The 21,182-nt window shown below is 53.5% G+C and overlaps 2 protein-coding genes across 2 annotated transcripts; both read left to right on the top strand.

Annotated features, from left to right (window-relative positions):
• Nucleotides 1–1,084: 1,084 nt before the first annotated feature.
• Nucleotides 1,085–2,373, top strand: EsH8_X_000269 (cell differentiation family, Rcd1-like-domain-containing protein; the record flags this gene model as incomplete). Its single annotated transcript, XM_083274357.1, has 4 exons — nt 1,085–1,469; nt 1,529–1,684; nt 1,748–2,123; nt 2,190–2,373. 4 exons carry the CDS (start codon nt 1,085–1,087, stop codon nt 2,371–2,373), a joined length of 1,101 nt encoding a protein of 366 aa, XP_083119749.1.
• Nucleotides 2,374–19,696: 17,323 nt separating this feature from the next.
• On the top strand, nt 19,697–20,632 carry EsH8_X_000268 (bZIP transcription factor; the record flags this gene model as incomplete). Its single annotated transcript, XM_083274356.1, has 3 exons — nt 19,697–19,871; nt 19,941–20,458; nt 20,519–20,632. 3 exons carry the CDS (start codon nt 19,697–19,699, stop codon nt 20,630–20,632), a joined length of 807 nt encoding a protein of 268 aa, XP_083119748.1.
• Nucleotides 20,633–21,182: the final 550 nt, after the last annotated feature.

Raw genomic sequence — 21,182 nt, 5'->3', positions numbered from 1 at the left:
CAGGGTGAAACAATGATTTTGACAGGCACATAATCTCACCAACTGGCCATAGTTAGCCTTTGATTTCTTCCCTTTTGCCTAGGCGATTTTCTCGCTGCCGAGCTACTTGTCGGCCCAGCTGTCATGGTCAGTTTTTGGAGGAGAGGAGGGGCATTGTTTGAATAGGCGTCAATACAAACAAATCCACGGCGATGATGTTTCTGTCAAGGTGTGTCGCGCATGCTATGTATGATCAGGCCGGGCTCCTGTTATGCCCGAGGGTGAAGCGATGCCTTCATATCGAGAGAGTACGGGAGTGTTACGTCAGCCCGGATAGGCGCATACCTTTTTTGAGCCGTACAGTTCAGGACCAGTCGAGGACCAGTCCAGGACTCTGTCTGCGTAGCCCCACTACCAAAGCCTCGACGGCGATTCAGTGGGGATGTATCACAGTGTGAACGCGGTGTTGGTGTTCCATTTTCAGCGTTAAAGGCTAAGAGCCCAAGGGAGCTTAAGCAGTGGAAGTACCTAGCCGTCGTTGCAGGAGGCCAGGAACCCTTAGGTAATACCTTAGCCTGCGCGCTATTCTCTTCATGTGCATTCCTTCCCTACCTTCCTATGCACCTTGCCTTGTGTGGCCTTGTCTACCTTCTGTGCCTCAACCTTCCCTGGTTTATTGTGCTTCACAAAACGTACTACCAGACTACACATTTGTCTCTTTGCCCGCCAACGACCCCGAAAGGTTTGAATACGCGAGACTACCGCCACGCAACTGCAACTGCTTCCATATCTACCTTTGCACTCGTCTGTCACGACCGAGCGACTTCCTGATACCCAACGACCTTGCGCGCGCAGGCACCGAAGCCCGCCCACCCCCCGCGTAGTTGACCGTCCCAAGCCGTCCCCATACATCACCACGCCGTCCTAGAGCTCTGACCCGCCATCGACAATCTGGTCGGCCGAAGCACGCGACGAATTTAATACAAGGGAAACAGAGAGGGAAATTGATCGCGACGAGGATTGGTGGTTTCTTCGCTTCAAACGCCATTTGGTTCTGTCACGATAACATCTTCCCCAAAACGCAGCGATCTGGGTCTCGAAGATGATGCCGGCTCAGCACGTTTACGGACACCACCAGTTTAATCCACAGGCCGACTCGGCATGGATGCACCAGCAATCGAATCAGCATCACCATGCCCAGCAAGCTGCGGCGGCCGCCGCTTCCGCCGTACAGCAGCAGCAGCAGCAGCAGCAGCAACAGCAACAGCAGCACTACAACCGACTTGCTGGAGCACACTCTGCAGTTCCTTCCCTCTCTAATTCGCACGCCCCGGATGGCGGTCACGACAACATATCTGAGGACAACCGAAGGACCATGGCTTACATTGCCGATCTATTGAATGAGAGCACCCGTGAGGCTGCTCTTTTAGAACTCAGCAAGAAGCGGGAGCAGGTTCCTGAATTGGCTCTGATTTTATGGCATTCGTTCGGTAGGTTTCCGTGCCTTGGATTCCAGCTTGCAGACGAGACAAACTAACGTCAGGCTCAGGGGTCATGACTTCGTTGCTGCAGGAAATCATTTCGGTCTACACCCTCTTGAATCCTTCCCAACTCACGGCTGCGGCTTCCAACAGGGTATGCAATGCGCTGGCGCTACTTCAGTGTGTGGCCTCCCATAACGATACACGCACGCTGTTCTTGAATGGTATGACATCTCCCTTGCGGCCAATCTGACTTGCTATGTTCTTGTTCGCTCACGTGTACCAAGCCCATATTCCCTTGTTCCTCTACCCCTTTCTCAACACGACATCGAAGTCGAGGCCTTTTGAATACTTACGCCTGACATCTCTGGGCGTTATTGGTGCTCTTGTCAAGAATGACTCATCCGAGGTCATAAATTTCCTTCTGACTACAGAGATCATTCCCCTTTGCCTACGAATCATGGAGACAGGCTCGGAGTTGAGTAAGACTGTGGCTATTTTCATTGTGCAAAAGATTCTACTGGATGACAATGGTCTCAATTACATTTGCGCCACATACGAGCGATTCTACGCGGTAGGCACTGTCCTCAGTAACATGGTCGCTCAGCTGGTTGAGCAGCAAACTGCACGTCTGCTCAAGCATGTTGTCAGGTGTTTCCTTCGGTGAGTCTCAATTCAAACTCTTGCCTGACCGATTTGGTCCTTTACTGACTCGATGGCGTTGAACAGCCTGAGCGACAATGCTCGAGCGCGCGAAGCTCTTCGCCAATGTCTCCCAGAACCTCTTCGGGATGCGACCTTTTCCTCCGTCCTTCGAGATGATGCGGCAACAAAGAGATGCCTAGCTCAACTCCTCATAAATCTTTCAGATAATGTCGTCGAACCAACCCAGGGAGGGCACCCCGGCCTTTGAGGCCAAGGATACTTGACATATTGTAACGTTTTCGGGCCAACATAGACTCATGCATAACTCGGCGACTCGGAGGTCAGTGATTTCATCGGAAAACGCAAAGCGTCGTGGACGTATTGATACCCGCTTCCTCTGTCCTGAATTGGGGCATATCAGGTTGATCTGGAGTGCATCTTCGACTTGCGGTCTTTCTTTCCTTCCTTTTTTTTTGTTAGCATCGAAACGGACGGGGTAAAAGCAAGGGTTTCGTTCGGGGTCGGCGATGGGGGGTATGTCATTTGATTATACGGCAGGGAGCAGGCGGACCTGGAAACGGCGCCGGAGGATGATGTCCGGGCTTTATGGACGTGATTCAGGACTTAGTGGTGCTGGTGTTTCTCCTGTTTCGGGGGGAAACATGACGGCATTGGCTATGCTCGGGTGGCTCGCAATTGTACGAACTGTTTTCCCTGGCAGCAGTTGGTGGGAAGTGAGGGATCCTCGTGCTGTTCAGGACCCGACTTCTCTGTGTATGTATATCGGGGCTCGAGTCGAAATATCCAACTTGTTGCACCTTTGGCGGGCAAAGCCCGTCCTTCCATTCCTTCTTACCACTGTGTTTTCATGTCGCCCATCTCTCTGTTCTCTTGGATACGTGTTGTTGTTCTTGGGATCTAGGTGAGTTGCAGATAGATGAGCATGCAGAGTGACATTATACACTGGTGTGTACACCGGATTTTACTTTCCTTTGCCTATTTTAAGCCTCTGACTGAATTCCGGCCTATATTGCTTCTGGGACGTCTGTTTCCTGAGAATAAGAATTGACAGCTTTGTCATGTAATAATATGCTCCTGCGTGAGGTCTATAACCTGCCCGGTTGTGGACAAGGCCACGTTGCTGGCGACTCGCTTCGGATTGATATGCTTTGTGCTCTTTCCGAACGCAGGTCTTGTATCGTTTGCCGTTATATAAAGGATGAAGCGTGGCGAGTAAAAGGAGGTCGAAAGGGGCGGGACGGCATGAGAACAAGCTGCATGATCATGTAGTATAATAGGTCAGAGCAGTCGAAGGCAGTCGATCTCCTGGAAGTTAGTGTGCCTCAGTGCACATATTCAATAGATATGTCGACGTGTCCTCGCACCGTATATTACCATAAAACATCAGACTAGTATCTCAAGTTGAAATGGGTTTCATGAACTTGGAATCGCGACGGTTTCTTATATTCACGCATAGACTGTCAAGAAACCCATTGATAAAATTCTGGTCTGTAAGGCAGCTCTTGCACATAAACTTAATATGGCGGTCATCTGTTGTACCGCCACTGCACTATACCAAACACTCCAGGCTCAGGTTGACAAGCTCTTTTGGCTCCTTGCACCTTCAAACCATCCATCCACCTTGTATCTTCATTATTCATACAATTATTATTCCGCAAATGAGTGTGTGTGCAAGAGAGGAGATGGAGAGAATCAAATAAGCTCTAGATTATGTCAACTGCCTGGGTACGCTTAGTGGTGCAGTGGTTGGTTTTGAAGATAGGAAATGTCACTATGCCAAACAACCTCCGAAGCATTGCATAGTGACACGGGGAGTGGTCATCAGAAGGCCGCCGTCAGTGTAGGCTGACAGAGCCAGCTTAACAAATTATGTGGCATCATGAACCGTCTCTAATTCCTAGACATTCTTGAGTCAACTGTTGGCCCATTGAAAATACAGGGTTTACGGCAAACACCCTCTCTGACCTTTATAAGATAACAATTACAGGATGCGGCATGGGTCTGCTTCTGAGGATCCCAAGGAACTTTGCAGCTCTTGGTAGATGCTACAGTAACCCGTTGATGTTAGCAAGTGATAGGAAGCCTGGGGAACGAGAAACCGGGATGAGGGAGGCCCATGCTTCCCATGATATCATGCAGTCTTGATATAGTGGTACGAAACAACAAAGGACACCATTATATCAATATTTGTTTTACGCAGAAAAGCGGCTCACCCCAGATAAGCAAAGTAATGTATCATCAGAGGCGTCTCTGACCATGTCCTTTGAAATTGGGGCCGAAGGAGATCACTTTTATAGACAAATGTACGGACGAGGTTAGGCAGTCTCATGGTCCAAGGCGCCGCAGGCGGGGGAGAGAAGCTGGGATGCCTGACACATCAGTCCTGTGCAAGAGGGGAAGGATTTCAACCAGCATTGCAAATAGCCTCAAATAGAGCCTCAAAGATAGTGCCAATGACACACGATAGGTTTCACTAGTACCGACTGGAACTATATGCTCTTGCAGGAGAATGCTCCACCGGCAGCAGCTCTGGACCATATTTCCGAACGTTTCCACCACACATTGGGACAAGAGTGAAGACCGATATTGCTAGCGACCATGGTATCGAGTACGATAAGAAAAAAGACTCACTAGAAACAAACCGGCAAGTTGATTCAGACCAGATTGCACCTAGACAAGATACACCAAGACGGAACAATAGCAGAGGGCTGCAGAAGGAATAGAAGGAAGAAAGAAGTGACGGCTCAAAACGACTCAATCAACAGCCAAAGTCTAGCACGTTCCATGAGAGATTTAACGACGGAAATATAGTACTGATAGAGGCCCATGTATGCCTCCCGGCTGGCGAATCCATCACTTGGCGCGGGTACTAGAGAATGAAGACGCACAGAAAACAAATATTTTGTGGAGTAGAGGGGCACCGGGGACCCTTCGCAGGCCGAATCCTATTAGGGACATGTACGAAGATGACGCCCAAGGCCATTGAAAGTTTCGATCGCCTCCCGTTGTCTCCAGAGTATCGTGGACCCGCCTAGACTATCTTACGCGACGTATCCGCGTGAAGCTTGTTTTGAAGATGCTATAACGGGGATGTCAGTATCTATATTGATGGTGTGGTGAGGGGCGCACAGGAAAGTGGCCGACGCAAGGTATGGACATGATTATTGGGTTGCAGTAGGGCACGCGTGGATAGCTTCTAAATGTAGTTATAAATATACACCTCCAATTGCACAACATAACCTGCCGCCCATTACCAATACCTCTATTTGATGGGATGGGACAGGCATTCTCGAAGGCAGCCAGAATTAGCTGGAAATTTCCGTGCTGGAAACTAGAAACAAAGTTTCCCATCATCTCCCGTCTACGTCGGTGGGAAGTCAGGGCATAAGAGAAGATGATGCTGAATGGTGAAAGTGAATGAGTTGTGCGAGGACAATAATGGTAACACTATGTGTATGTGCATTTGAGGTCTGAAAGTGACGACCTACGGAGATGTGACACAAAATCTGGGAAACAGGGACTGCCAAGGCGCCTCGCCAGCCCTACATGCTCATCTAATTCAGTTTGGAAGAGGCAAGTGAAATCGGGTCACTTGCGTGTTTCCCAGGCTGGCTGAAAATGCTCTCTAGCCATGTGTCCGGTGTCTGTCTGAGTCTGTCCAACGTTGGCCGGTCATGAGAGCCACCGGGTTGTATTCTTATACCTTGGCCATGCAAACGCGACGCAATGCGACGCAACGGAATGCATTGTGGAACAAGCGTTGAAGGAAGGCAGGAAGTCTATGAAAAGGTCCAGAAAACACGCCGTGGCATGCATGGAACGTGTGTTCGAACGGGCGACGGAGGAGAGAGATAAGTGGATGGCAATTGGCCTCAGCCTGTGAAAGCGAACCAAGCCTGCAGGAGTGAATTAGAAAACGGATGGAACGGAAGCCGTGGTGGTATTGTGAGCGTCAGTACGAAAACGTGACCGTTTTACTGGTTGCACAAGGTCGGCATGGGGGCCAGGTACCGCCCTCAGGTTACAGACAGCCTAAGGTAGGGAGGGAGGGTATCTGTAAGCTGCTGCGCAAAAGGCGCAAGTACAGGCAGGCAGGTACAGGTGAAGGCGCAGGCGCAGGTGCGGACGGCCGGTGGGTGCAAGCGCTGGTGCGATGCTTGGAGAGGAGAGGGTACGTATCCTCTATGGCTTGAACTTGGCTGGCTCCCCGCCTTTTCCTCACCAAAGGTCGTCAGGCTGCACCAAAAACTGGCGGTGGCCATAATATTAAGAAAGGGCGGAGTTTGGTGTCCGTTGGTTGGACGGTACACCGTTAGGTCCGGACCATGGCGAAATATACTGCAGTCGTACCTGAGGCTTCTCACCTTGGCCCCATACACACACTCGCACTCACAGTTTACAAATACAAATCACGCACAGATGCCCCCTGACGGAGAATGGCACCTGTCCAGCGTAAACCGTTCGTTGTTCCACCGTTGAACTGAAGTAGTGTAGACGCAGATGGCTCCATGCCCGCCCGGGTCGAGGCACCGCCCACGCACATTTGACATCATCGCGTCTCTCTCTTGTGCTACTATCGACACCACTTTCGGGTTCTTGCCGTCGCTCATGAAGACCAAGCGGCCAAATGTGGCACGCGTGAAAATGGACTGCAAGCGATTGGCCACATTGCTATGCAAATACGAACGCAGATTCGACAGGATGTAAATCCAGAACGCATTCGCAATCTCGCACCCACCCCCCTCAACAACACTACCGGCCCCCAGGGTAGGTTTCCTTCTGTTCTGGCGATCGGGGGCCATTGAATAACAAGCGCTGAGTAGTATAGGAGGTCCAGAGCCCCTGGCTGTCTCGCCAACAGGTTGCCTATTGCCAGGTAGGCATGGGCGGGAAAATACCCAACATTGGGCACCTACATTAGCGAAACAATAGGTTGCCCACCCAGTGATCTAAATTGCTTTGCTGTCGCTTCGGGGCGGCTCTCATGGGCCAGCCGCAGATGAACACAGGCACACATGGGACGTGGATGGGCATGGGGAGAGCGATTGTGTACCCATTTCTGGGACCCTGTCCAGTACCTGTCCACTCAAAGCCCCTCCAGTGCTGGCACAATTCTCGTTTGTTGATAGCCATGCACCACCACCAAAAACTGGGTGAGGGATTTGCATTGGGCTAGTTGTCCACTCGTGGTGCATGTGTCGTATCAGGAGGAATCAAAAGTCCCGCTGTCGCCTATCGTTGCTTCACAGCCGGCCAGGCTGAACGGCAGGCGTTCTGCTCTTGGGCCGGACCTACGACCACACCCATCCATGATCAGACGCCAAGCACGACGGGCGACGGCTGGGTGGCTACCGTGTTGTGATCTCGTCTCGTTTCGTGTCGCTGGGCAGGCTGCGACTGGTTCAAAGGCTTCCTTAGCTGTCAACAACAAGGTTGCCTGGCTAGACTGCTCACCATGCTGCCGAGAAGCCCCGATGTTGCTATTAAGATGACGTCGGCTTCGGTGTTTGGCTTACAAAGGCAAACACCGAGTCCATGTCGCGTGCAGTTTCTCGTTTGATCAGAAGGCATCTATGCCGCTTCAACGAGCTTTGGTTTGCAATGGGCTTTTCTCGTCGGCGGAGACTCTGTGGGCGAATGCGGGAAATGAGAGTTGACGGCCCCCTGGTAGCCATGGCCTGACCCCCCCCCCCCCCCCCCAAAGCACATCCGATGTCGAGTCGGCTCGGGTACAGTAGCAGAGTAGGGTACCCTGGCGCGGGACGGGGTTGGGATTGGGATGTCAACGTAGGGCAGTGGAGATGACAAAGCATGCAGCTTCGTTAAATCCGACCGAGTTGTGCGGGCAATGCATGGATCGTGGCGGCCGCCGTCCCCGACAGTCCGCTCACGGCATGACGACCTGAATGACCGAGGTGCATCCGACTGTGAGGAGTACATACTATGTAGCAGCAATAAAGCATTGAAGACGCGGTTAGATACCTGCTGCGTAGACACATACGCAGCTGCAGCCACAGCTTTAAGTGAAGCCGCAGCTAATTTCCTTCCTACTTTGAGGCAGGAGGCTTTAAGGGAGATGTTGCTGGAATGTATGTTGACATTGGGCTGCTGCAGAGCTGCAGAATGACGAGTGTCATACGATCTCATAGGATCTTGGTAGATGGATAGGGTGAGAGGCGGTATCGCTACAAGAGAAATGAGAACAAGAACAAAGAGAAGGAGGTGAAGGAGAAGGAAGATAAGATAAAGAGTCGGAATAGGGACTGGCGATACCTTGTTCGAGCCTCCCTACTATCACTATCACGCTCGCGTTTTCCCCCTGCCTTGACTGGCCCCTTGTGCCCTCCCCCCAATCCTCTAGGTATACCTACTGCACTAATTACCTCGCTTGATGCGGAGTACCCCGGGGGAGAGAGGGGGAAGGGGGCATGGGGGAGGAAGAAACCGCACATTGCAGGAGCAAGTCGCAAAGAAACATTCACGCTGGGGAAACTGTACGTACCTAATGGACTGGGGGGTGGGGGGTGGCTCCAGGACTTCCAAGGAAGAAGGGAAGCACGGAAGAGGTGCACTACGCGCCTGCGGCCACATGCGAGGAACACGCATATACTACATGGTATACTACAGGGAGGTGCACACTATGTGCTACTGCGTAGAAATCGTACTTCGCCCTGGTGTGGTGTTGGTAAGCGGGTTTGGGGTTACACAACGTCTGCCCCTTCACTTGGCCTCGACTGAAGCAAATGAACCAACCAATCTCCCCCAAAGCTGCTTCTTCAGCCCTACGACCCCTCGTTCTCTTGCGGCGTCACCGAAGCTTGGCATCTGCACCCAAGCTCCTTCAACCCCGCCTCTTGCCCTCATTTCCCAGTGTCTCTACCCCGGCGAGGGAGCGCTTCATGCTCTGTGTAACCTGCTCCCTCCGCCTTTTGCCCTCGCAGCTTCCTCGACACCAGCCGCGTCGCGTCTGTGTGTAACAGTTCGATATTCGATGGAATGCTTCCTTCATTTGTCGCTCACACCCCCCGACACAGCAAACTCAGCACATATCCACGTAACAAATCAGATTACCAAGCGAACTGACGCTGCCTGCACTGGCCATGTCTCATTTGCCTGACCAATTCCGCCTGCTTAATTTGCGCCCAAATCTCGTTTGCTATTATTCCGTCCGTCCCGTCCGTCCGCGGGGCAAGGCGAGGACCGGAGCCTCATGCTGCACGACGGACCCTGTCTGCTGTAAACAGGCATCTTCTGCACACCATCATCAGAAGCACTTGGGCACAACTTGACCCGGTCGCCGCCTGTTGTCTCATGCCATGAATTAGATAGCCACACCGCTTCCACCTGACTTGTCATGTGCGGGTTTCCGGACGAATTTGCCTTGCGCCACGCCTTGCGAACCCGCACCGCCCATCTGTCCATCTTGTGCATACGTTACCCCCGGCTTATGGGAAATGATACCGGGGTCAAAATTCACTGCGTGTTCTTTTTTTTTTTTTTTTTTTTCGGTTGTCCCGGTGGATGTAAGCCAACGCGTCTTTTCTCCACCTTGGGTAGAATACCTCGAAGCACAGATAGATGCCGATACATCTTTCCCACCCTGGTAAAATGCCTGGAAGGATAGGTAGGATAGGGAGAGATAGTCCAGCCACAAATGACTGGACATCTGAGTATCTGTTCTCTCTTCCAGCCACCCTCCACACCACGCCTGTGCTGCACCCTCCGGGACACACAACGAGGCGCATTGTCGAACACACGTTGCATCTGTATCTGTGCCCCTCCCGTATGCATCGTAGGGAACCATAAGCTATGAAGTACCTTTCGAGATAGATTTATGTGTATGTGTGTGTGGGGAGGGGTGGCAGCTGCTAGCTACCGACGTTGCCAGCTACGTACTCGGCCAGCCCTATGAGCCATCTGCGATTAAACGTCTTACTGGCGCATGCAAACCCGTCTTTGTCCTGTACGTCGCGGGCGTAGTCCCCCATGTGTCCATAGCTAAACTCCTGTCATGCCTGTCTCTGCCGCCCGTCCGTCTTCTCTCGTTTACTGTTCCCGGCGCTCCAAGACAAGACACGGTTCCTGATTTCCAAGCCCTCCGAGACGAGTCCGTCATCTGGCTACCGTCGCCGTGTCCACCCCTGCCCGGCCTTGCTCCGTCTCATCCCATCCCATCTAGCGAGCAGTAAGGTACGCACCCATTGTCTGGTATAACTGTACTGCGGTCGGATTTACGGGCCACGGACCTGGTTGGCGATTTCGAGTCACCTTTAACCCCGGGGTCGTGGCTGACGTCCTCATTGGCCTGTTTCACGAATTGCCGCATTGGGACAAGCCCATGTATTCACTCCTCCCCGGTCGTTGTTATCGGCCTGCTAACCCTGCAACCACACCCCCCCTGTCCAACGTACTGGCCCGGGCAGGGTGATGGAGCCAATACCCAGTACACACCTCGCTTGTTCCCCGTGAGATATGTGCCGTTTTTGCTTCTGCTGTTATGTTTACCTCGAATAATAGGTAGTGGAAAGGTTTTGCGACAAAACAGGATACCGTACACCGGAGTATCAGTTTTGAGAAGGACGGAATTGGATTCAACCAACCTCATAGGTCTCGCCCCTTTTGCATACAGGCTTGACGGGAAACGAAGATGATGAACGGTACCTCTATACTTCTTGCTGCCTTTTCGAGGGAGAACCCCCCAGTGCTGGGGGGGGGTGGAATCTACCTAGTACACTCGAAGAGCAACACCCCTCTCTTTCAAGAGGAACCCCTTCAGGACTATACTCCGTAGGCAAACAGGTATGGCTTCAACTAAAGATGCTGGGCATGCTGGGCATGCCGGGGAGAGGGGGAAAGGGAGAGGGCAAGGGCCAGCACTCCAACAGCCTGGGTTTGGGAACCGCAAACACAACGGTGCGGAGCGAAGTGGATGATTGACATTGGATGGAAGGGCACGGGCACTGAGCACAGGCGCCGCCCGCTGCAACCAATCCGTTCAGTTGGCGACGCGACATGGGCAGGCAATCAGGGGTCCTATCCGCGGACGATGGATGTTTTAGTGCACACTAATCATCTTCATCTTCCTCATATCAGGGGCAGCCGGGGGCAAGATGGTCTGCACTGCAGAATATGCCCCGATCAAGGCAGTCGAAAATGGGTTTCGCTACCTAGTCCACAGTATATACTCACCGCCGCTCGCGTTGATAGCCCCGTCTACACTATCCTACCTATACTGCGCCAAAGGGACGGAGGATGAATGTGGAAAATGCTCAATCGGACAGGCATGTGAGCGGAGCCAATGCTCAACCGCCATCTTTAGGCAGCAGTGTTCAAGTCGTTGTATTCCCTGATGTTTGCCGAGAGAGCCATTTTTAACCCCATCACGTATGTTCCTTCTGATCCCTACCTATGCAATACATTCTTTGCTTCGACTCTCCCCCCCCGTCCCGTCTCCTCCCTGACCTGGTACCCGTCACGTCGTGTCTCCGAAGAGCGTCGGTTCATTGGAAATACCCGGCCACAAGTCCGTGCACAGTGAGGATTCCCCGCCGCCCAGTGACCTGCCCCATCAAGTCCGAGCCGACCAGTCACAACGCTGTGCGGCCTCTCGAGACGCTCCCGTCATGGGCCGACGGGCGCGGAGCTGGTACCCTGACCCGACGGCTTCCGGGGCCAAGATCGTCCGTCCATTGTAGCCCGTTGTAATTAGCACACCCGGTATTTGCTCTCAAACCCCAACCACCGTATGCATACAAGGAGGGGAAGGGGAAGGGGAAGCGACTTGCCCCTGCTTCGTCTCTTTAGAACCAGCTCGGACTTTTGTCCAGTAAATGCACCTCTTCCTGCGGGGGCCGCTATGGTGATATTCGGGGGATCCTTTGATAACTGGACACGCACATGGTAGCATCCAGAACTGCGACGACAAAATATCCTCGCTGGGATAACACTACAGTGGTCACACTGAGGGAGCGCTGGTACGGCGGGCAGGGTAGCTACAGTCGTGGATTCCGCACCCTTCAGGCGAGGCAAAAGAGGACTCGGCTTGCTAGCCAGTCCAAATTGACGGTTTTGCGTGTGTGCGTGTGTGCGGCGTCAGAACCTAAAAGACGGTGTCGGAATAAATAAATAATTTTAACAGATACATAACATTGGGTTTCCAACCCACAGTTGGTGATCCTTGGCTTAGTCTCGTGAAACATGCCTGGCAACCAACAAGCCCACCCATGTCGATCAATGTCCGTTTGGAAGGACTGCGCAGCCCCCCTTCTCAGCCCGGGCACGCCTGGGAAAGCTGGCAACCCGGTCCAATTCTCACTGGCCGGTGCACCCCCCTTACGAGCCCGAGAAGCCGGGGTGGTGTCTGGGGCCTGGCAGAACGTGCAGTCGTCTGCGCATCTGTCCCATGAAATGAGACCAGTCTCGGCGGCGTAGGGCTGTCCAGTAAGGAGATGCAGAGTACGATGTCTCTTGATCCAACCTTTTCTGGCGTTCGGAGGTACCACATCTCTAGATGCCTGGCACCTGCCCAATACGTGGCTGAGGCTGAGGTTACAGCCATCCAAGAAGCTCTGCCAATAACAGCTAGATAACAGCCGTTTTCTTCTTCTTCTTCTTTTTCTTTTCCCTCTTCCCATGAAAAGGGCATATCGGTATTTAGGCGACTGTTGCCATACAGAACTCAACAGAGCTGCCAAACAAAACCTCCCTCCACCCCGAATTGTAAGTGGCATCTGAGACGGGAATTTCTGCTCAGTCTGAGGGATTCATTGCAGTATCACGCAACATGGAGGAGGTTGGATATCTTGATAGTCGGCAATGCTGCGCCATCTACTAGCTTACATCTCGCTAGACTGCGTTCGTTTGTCGGCACATTGCGGCCCAATGTCGGCAGCTCTTAGCAAAGCCAACGCATCGTCACTGCATGCATGGAATCTTTGCCCGGGCTGTCCGAATCTACGGGCGGGCTGACTGCTGCAGATGGTGGCTGTTGCAAACAGACGACGACGCGCCCGCCTCCTGGTTGACATTTCTGTCTACCAGCCCAGCGGGGTGGTGGTATCCCTGTATCGTCCTAGAGCCCCTGGGTTCATAACAATATAGAGTGTGATGTGTTAGTACTATAGATGATAAGATGACGTAGACAAGAGGTGAATTCAATAGCATCCTAGATCACTTGGAGGACAGACACCGTTGTATAGATAGCTGCCATTATGGGCATGAAAATGCAAAGCAGGCGGCATCGAACAGCTGTGTTATCAACTTTGTCTGCCGCGCTTCTTGTCACTCGTCACACATCTTTACCCGCCAACCCGGGCCTTGTTGTCAGCAAGCCAGCCAATGAAGAGTACGCAGAATCTGTCATCGGAGAGGCGTCTCGCAAGGGCGGATCGCTGAGTGGCCGAGACGGAGGTTTATACTGTATGGTGGCAGCGGATTCCGGATGTTCTTGATGCGCCTAGGGATGGGGCGTGTGTATGTGGAAACACAGTAGAAGGATTGCCTCCATTAGCCAAGAACGGCATCCATCAACGGACAGCATATGCAGCCCTGTTGGGGCTTTGAGCCACCTGCGCGCTGCGGTTGGCTTCAAGCCCAAGGTCTCACTCGCCGCCACGTCCAAAGTGCCCAGGTCACGATGAAGATCAGAAGCTTGGGGGTTGCGATGGAGCCAGCTGTCCGGCTTGACAGGGGCGGTTGCGGGCGTCGCCGGAGCTCGTCGAAGGGTTGCCACACACAGCAAATGAAGCAAAAAGGGTTCTGAATATTTGAAATATTGCTCCGTGTTGAGATGCGTCGGTAGGTCGATCCCTGGTCATTTCGTCGAGATGCACCGACATGGTGGATTCTGCCCTCCCACGGTTCAGGCGGACGGAGGAAGATGCGGAGGAGGACCGTCGTAACTGGTGTGTAACGGACAAACGGACGAATAGCGCGGCAGGCAGCGTCTTGCTAATCGACCTGGCAAAAATAGACATCTTACAAAGCACGTGGGAAGCTCCGTCATTGGGGGCCGAGAACGAGCACCCAAATGAAGCAGAGCGCAGGTTGCATTAACATGGAGGGAACCCTGTCTGGGTGGTAGGGCAGGGCAGGGAACGGAGACGGCAAGGACCCTTGGAAAGGATCGAATTTTTGATTCTTGTGTGCAGCCACCGGCGGTTGTCGGCCAACGCATTGACATTGCCCCCCTTGGAACCCCACCCCATCTTCTCTCTTAACCTGCCTCGCGCTTGGGCAACTAGTTCCGCTCCGAAGGAGCTCACGATACCGGGGAATGAAGGCGATGAGATTATGATGATGGGGTGTGTCCCTGAACCGCGCTCCACCTACCACGTCGAAACGGGCTGGCCAGGCCTGGGTAGGGATGTGTGCGGGCGTCACCGACATCTCTGGCACCTGTGAGCGAATGCAATCTTACCATTCCCCTCTGGCTTCATCGAGTACGTTGATTATGAGGGGCGAGGACATGGGGACAGAGAAATCGTCAAGCCGGCCGTGTTATTGCCGCTCTTCCCGACTTGACGCTCCTTGCTACGAGCAACAAAAAGTCGGACACGTAAGTAAACACGTCTCCAGCTGCCTTGCTACCCATATGACCGTCTGCAACATCGGACGAAAATGCAAACTACAAATCAAACAAACAGCGCCCGTCGTTATGCGGCACGTATTCACAGACGTCAATCGGCATGACGTTCTGTCAGAGTAGCTTGGCTTGGTGATCGAAATGATCTGTGCGATACCCTGGGTATTTCTCAGGAGCGGGATGAACTAAAATGGCTTGGCGGGTCCGGCGCACCTCGCCCTGTGGCTTGGTAGTCGGAATGGCTTCTTCCCAGCCATTGGCCTGGAAGACTTAACTTGATTCCTTTTTACCGCTTTAGTACAGACGTCTCGGCAGGGGATACACGGAGTCACTAGCATGTCTTCTCAACACTCGAGGGGTCATGAGAAATCCGTCTTCATGGTATGGAGTCGTCGTATGGCTATGTAGTGTACTCTGTGCCTCTGAGTGACGAACCCCAGCCATGGACATGAGACCCTCCCCCCCACCTCACTCCAGGCAATCGTATTTTCAGTCTTGTGGTTGGTAGACGAGTTCAGTGTCTCCAATCCAAGTCACGCCTTAGCCACCCCAAGATGGCTGGATCCGAAAGACTCTGCGCCGAAACCACAGACACTCACCCCCACATGCCCTGTGCTCCAGGCTCCCTGCACCCGTAGTGATCCCCACTGCCCATAATAGTGCCCTGTGCCCATTAGTGGATATTAGAGTAGTGTAAAGTGCAGGGCGTGGAACACGCAGTGGAAAAAAAGCTTGGCCTCGGCCTGGGGACGACATGGACGGCTCCTACGACACGGGATTGGTTGGACTTACGAAACTCCGGTTCGGGACTAGCGCCGTCCCGTCCCATGCCCCGCTGGTCCACTTTGTCCCGCCCAGACTGCCGGCTGGCCACGGATGCCTATTGTGTTCAAGCTTTGCACTGTCTGTCCTGTATGGCTTTGCAACTGCTGCGTACAGACTGTTGAGAAGGTTTCGACTTGGTTGGACGATGGGTTTATTCGAGATGCTCACGGGGCGATAGCCTCAGTCCTTGCTAATCATCCGCCGCCGCATCCCGTCGTAGGCGGATCGCTCCGGCTAGGACGAGGATAACGTAGTGTAAACAATGTGAGCCATGTCCCCGAGAGCACGATCCAAGTTCGGGGGGCCGTCGTACGAATGGGATAACTATGGATCCCCGCTTGATCGCGCGATGGGAATGTCCGATCAGGTCTGCGAACGCCTGCTGCGGATTGGTCAATATTCGGGATTCACTGCTGTGAAGCCCTACCTGGCACTAGAGCCTGTAAAGTTTGTGGTCTAAGCCTTGTCCTGTCGCTCATCATTAACGTTGCCGTTGCTGTCCACGGAAGACAGGGAGGGGCAATGTTTGGTCGTGGCGCTGTTGTCTAGCCTTTTAGATTGCGCTTTCCCCAGTCAGTCCCTTCGCCGATTTGACACTGGATGCCAATTCCGATTACAAACCGTCCAAGCGTAACAGGAGAAGCTATGTGGACGGGAACAGTACGGCGAATGGGATCTGCATTCGCGCCTTCGCGCCTCCGCTACTGCAGTACGGGCGTGCAAAGTCCATCACCGACGATCAATTCATTTGAAATGCCGTCAATGTCAACTATATTGCCCGTGCTTCCTTCCTACCCCTTTGAACTCATTCTACGCCCGCGCGCCCCCCGAGGGCAGCCAATCTGCCAAAGGTAGAATGTAATCTGCAGTTGGGGTCGGAGAGCACTTCCACGCTCCGAGGATAGGATTCGGCCGCCGTCCGGGGGGGCTGTTGACGTGGGGAGAGCCCAGCTCATTGAAATTGACTGTCGCTGGGTATCGGAACCACGTCGCCGTGCCAGCCCTGCAAGACACACCTCAAAGAGCGTCACTGTCATCAAATCATACGCCCCAATCATAAGAAGACGGGAAATTCTTCAGTACCGTGGTACTCGCACCGCTCCTTTGCTGTGTGGTGCCGGCGCATTGGCCGCCCGACTCAACCAAGCGCCCTGTTCATGGATGGCTGGCCAAGCCATGGGAACTTTTGCTGTGACCTGAGCGACGAAACGCTCCTTTTGGTGCCAGGATCCTATGATGATTGATGTCGTCCTCGTTACTAGTCTACCGCATAGCCCGGACGGAAAGATGAGACATCGGGGCACGCCAAAGGCCTTGATAGCAAGCCTAGCACCAAGACATGATGTCAAGTTAGATGGGCAATCAGACTCCCTCTTGGGAGGGACAGATAGTGTAAGCGTCGCCAAAGTGCCGTGCTGGTTAACACAAAGTGTCTTGGCTCACAGCGAGTAAAGTTGGGGGAAGCTAGGCCCGTCACGAGGGCCGAGCTAGGTAGCTTGGGGAGCAGTGCTCTGGGTTATCATGTAACTTGGCGCGATGTGCTATCGGCTCCCCAGCTCCCCAGTAGGAACAGGTCGAGGCGACGCGGATGGAGGAGGGATCGGCCGCCCTACAAACCTTGTGGGATGCCAGGCAAGGCCAAAACTTGGGTCTGGGTGGCGGCCCCCAAATAGGAAAATGCTACTCATGTCGGGTGGGGTCGAGAATTGGAGCGGCTCTTGGTATAACGCACAGCACATGTTCAACGCCTAGGGCTTCTGCTTGACGTGACCCGGGATGAGAGCTGCTGGAGTGTGGTTCTTTTGCCGTTTATCCCTCCTGCGCCATGGGTAGCAAAGGTAATTAGCGCGAATCGACTGGGTTAGCTGCGCGCTGGCAAATCCTGCTCGGGACTGTACGGCACAAATGGGCATGAAGAGGAGCGTGAGGGGAGGGTGAGGGGGAGACGGAGAATCCGTGGACAGCCCTATGGCGAAACGGCGGCCACAAGAAGCAGACCAGAGCCGGTACGCCCACGTTCCTTTCTGAGGAATGGTACGTACCTGGCCTATCCGTCTTGTCTCGAGAACCATGACACCCTCCCCTCGCTGCAAGCCAATTGGGTGGCCATGTTCGTCCCCGCTCCTGCCTTATTCCCGTTCCCTCTTGTGTAACACAGAAAGCGACAGGGGATGTACCTATTCTTCGGTCAAGGTACGTATTGGTGCGTTGCAGTGCTGGAGTCGTGTTGCTCTCCCAGAACTTTTGTCTCGACCAAGTCCTTGTCCTGCGCATGGTATATCAGGAAAGCCTGACAAAGCAAGACACAAACATGTTGAAATCATACGTTGATTCGAAATCCATCCCCGGATGAGTCGGACTGCCCGCAAAGAGTCTATGCTGACTGACATGGAGGCCGAACAACACTCAACCAGCCTCGGGCCGCCCGCAGCATGATAAGCAATCGGAGGCATGCCACTAACTGAAATGTGCCGTCCTGAGCATCGATGGGCGGCTTCGTAAATTCAAATGCTGCATTGATTAGGAAAATGAGGCTGCAACCAGTTGCGGTCGATGCCAAAACAAGGTATCTATCTCTCTAGCCTGCGTTGCTTCGGTCGCGGTGGCATTTCACGGTAGCAAAGGCAAGGCAGGCCGGCAATGTACTGATATAGAGAACCAATGCGGGCGGGCAAATTTAGCTCCAAGTGGCAGTCGAGGGCCCAATGGGATTGCTTTGCTGGACCGCTCCGCGTCGCATTTTGTCCTGTCCTGTCCTATTCTATTCTATTCTATTCTGATGTGTCTCGGTCTCCCCCCTTCCCCTCAGTCCATTTGTCACCCTTCCCCATTTCTGGGTATAATGCTTCTGGCAATCTGGAAATAAGACAGCAAAACAAAAAGGAATCAAGGACAGAGCCGATTCCCCATTGCGCCAAACCCTTCTGTGCCTCTCGTACCAACTGTCCAGTCATTGCCCAGTCATCGTACAGTCATTATCGTTTGGTGTCGCTGCTGCTGTTTAAACACCCGAGCGCCAGACCCTGGCCCCCAGCATTCACATCTCCCATTCTCCACCACGTCCCCTCGACCTGGCCAAGTCCACCAAGTACGTACCTTTCATCCTTCGCGCACTCGACCCCACCAGGCTGGGCCGGGAAGGAGTACGTACCTTTACCGTATCTTCCTCTTTCCAGACCTCGACCCCGACGGACCCCTGCACCACCAGATGCTGGTCCCCCCTCCCATCCCTCTCCCATCCACATACTCCATTTCCCTGAATCTGCGCTGCATTATCCGTATACACTCTGTGACTCTGCAGCCTGGCCGTCTGTTTTGGTCCCCCCCATCAATCTCCTGCTGCGGCCCAGTTTATCCTGCGTGAGCCCATCCTCCTGCTAGCCTACTACCTACTGTAGCCTACCTTAACCCCAAGCCTGTCGTCCCGTGCCCCGGTGGTGAAGACTGAACTGAACGGAACAGACAGCACTGAGACGCTGCTTGTTCCTCTCCCCTCTCCGTTCCGTTCCCAAAAGTTGCACGCCCACACAACCCTCCATTCAGTCAGGGTACCTTCCAGCATATGCCCGTGTCTTGTCTGCGGGTGCGGTTCCCTCTGCCCTACGACATTTTTCCCACACCACCATCCTATGTATCCCTATCCCAGGCAACATCTTGGAAGCTACACACACACCTTGATCACACTTACACCCCTTCACAGCCACGCCCCTCCCTCTCCTTCCACACTGCCCCCCCAGGCACGGTACCTGTACCCTTCACTCTGCCTGCCTCTGCTCTGGATATGTGGAACCTCAGTCGACGCCCTGCGAGGACAGGCACCCCTGTCCTCTCGCACTCTCACTCCGCCAGCCCTGTCTGTTGCTGTCGCTCCCATGTCATTGCTCCAGCTAGCCGGTCGTTCTTGGGCTGAGCTCAAGTGAAGCCTTGGGCGGCCCTTTATTTAATAGCTTCCTCTCCCCTTCCTCTGCCTTGCCTCATCCCACCAACTCGGCCATCAACATTCTAGATTCTTCCCAAGTCACGACTTGTGTCGGTTTACCAAGCTAGCCCTTTTGCATCTTGCTTGACTTGAGCTTGCTGGCCATCTACGTACGCATCTTGGATCCTCTTACACCAAGACCAACGACACCCCAACAAGTTGCCTCCAATGTCCATGTTCACCATGTCTCAACATCAGTATGCCTACCCGGCTACTGCTCCCGCTCCCCGAGCATACTCGGGCCACGGCACTAGCAGCGCCTTTAGCAGCTCCGCCAACCCCGACGAAGACTGGACCAAGATCTCCGACCTCGCTGAGCGCCGGAGGATTCAAAACCGCATTGCCCAGCGCAACTACCGTATGTCACAGCCCCCGCGATTTTTCATCGTCCCGTTCTGTAAAACGTCAATACTGATAGCAAATGCAGGCAAGAAGCTCAAGAGACGCCTGGAGGACCTTGAGAGACGCGCCGGCCAAGATGGCTCTACTACTCCTGAGAAGCCCGCGCAATCAAAGAACTCCAAGAGCAAGCCTGCGAGCAAGACGCAAAAGACCCCGGCGCCGACCAAGACTATGAACCAGGGCCAGTTTACACCACCCATGAACAATGACGACGAGATCTTCTTTGCACAACACTACGACGACGGTCGTGAGAGATCCAACACTCCCCCGTTCCTCACCTACTCGACGTATCCCCCACCCGAGGAAATGATTCTGGCCCCCTCATACACCACACAGCCGTACCCCATGACGACCGCCGAGGCGTACCCTGGGTACCTCGCAACAACGATGCCGGTGACGTTGCCGCCTATGAACCACTTCAACGACGCCATCAAGCGCGAATCATATCCCAGCGATGATGGTCTCTCCCCTTACATGAACTACGGTTACATGCCTAGCATCGACATGAATGCGCCTGGCTCCTACGACCCGTCGAACCCTCATGTGAGTTATATGCGACAACTACCTCCCCGCGATCCATGATGCTGATGGGTTGATGAGCAGACACCTCCGCTCTCACACTCGTTCGACCACTCGGCCAACTGTTCCGACGCTGGGTACGAGTATCCCACAACACCGCTTTCAATGCCGGGGTCTCCTGGCATGATCCAGCAATAAGGGAGAAGAAGGGATCACGCGGCAACCTTGTCTGGAGTAGCTTAGCAATTTTTTACGACTACTATTGTGGTTATCTTATTTGTTCACATAAAGGGTGGCTAAGGCCAGGAGTTCGGGGCATCTGGGTCGCATGAACCGGTCGAAGCGCTCGACCTACGGAGATATGAATGGGAATAGGTGACGGCGTTTCACTTTGGGCGGGCTGATCCATTGGGGACAGTTTTGTTACGAGGTTGGACACGGCAGTCAAAATCAAAAGACGAAATTGTTACAAACTCAATGTAGACCACACAAATCTAGGGAAACTCCACGGTTCCATTTTACGCACATGCGACAGCCTCCTACCCATACATCCGGCGTGAAACAAAATATAACATTTCTGACCTCAAGGTGGTCTAACGAGAAAGGCACTGGAAGGGCGTGAATGATAAGGCTTCTCATCGACAGGGTGACATTTCCCAGTCCACCCCGTCCACAGATGGCGAGCTACCTAGAGGATGCGGAGTTAACTGTGAGTCTGTCCGAGCCTGGCACAGGAAATAATAGATAA

The sequence above is a fragment of the Colletotrichum jinshuiense genome, chromosome 10 (assembly GCF_051148585.1).
Source record: "Colletotrichum jinshuiense chromosome 10, complete sequence".
Classification (NCBI taxonomy): domain Eukaryota; kingdom Fungi; phylum Ascomycota; class Sordariomycetes; order Glomerellales; family Glomerellaceae; genus Colletotrichum; species Colletotrichum jinshuiense.
Note: the sequence above shows the minus strand (reverse complement) of the source record. Positions and strands in the feature narration are given on the sequence as shown.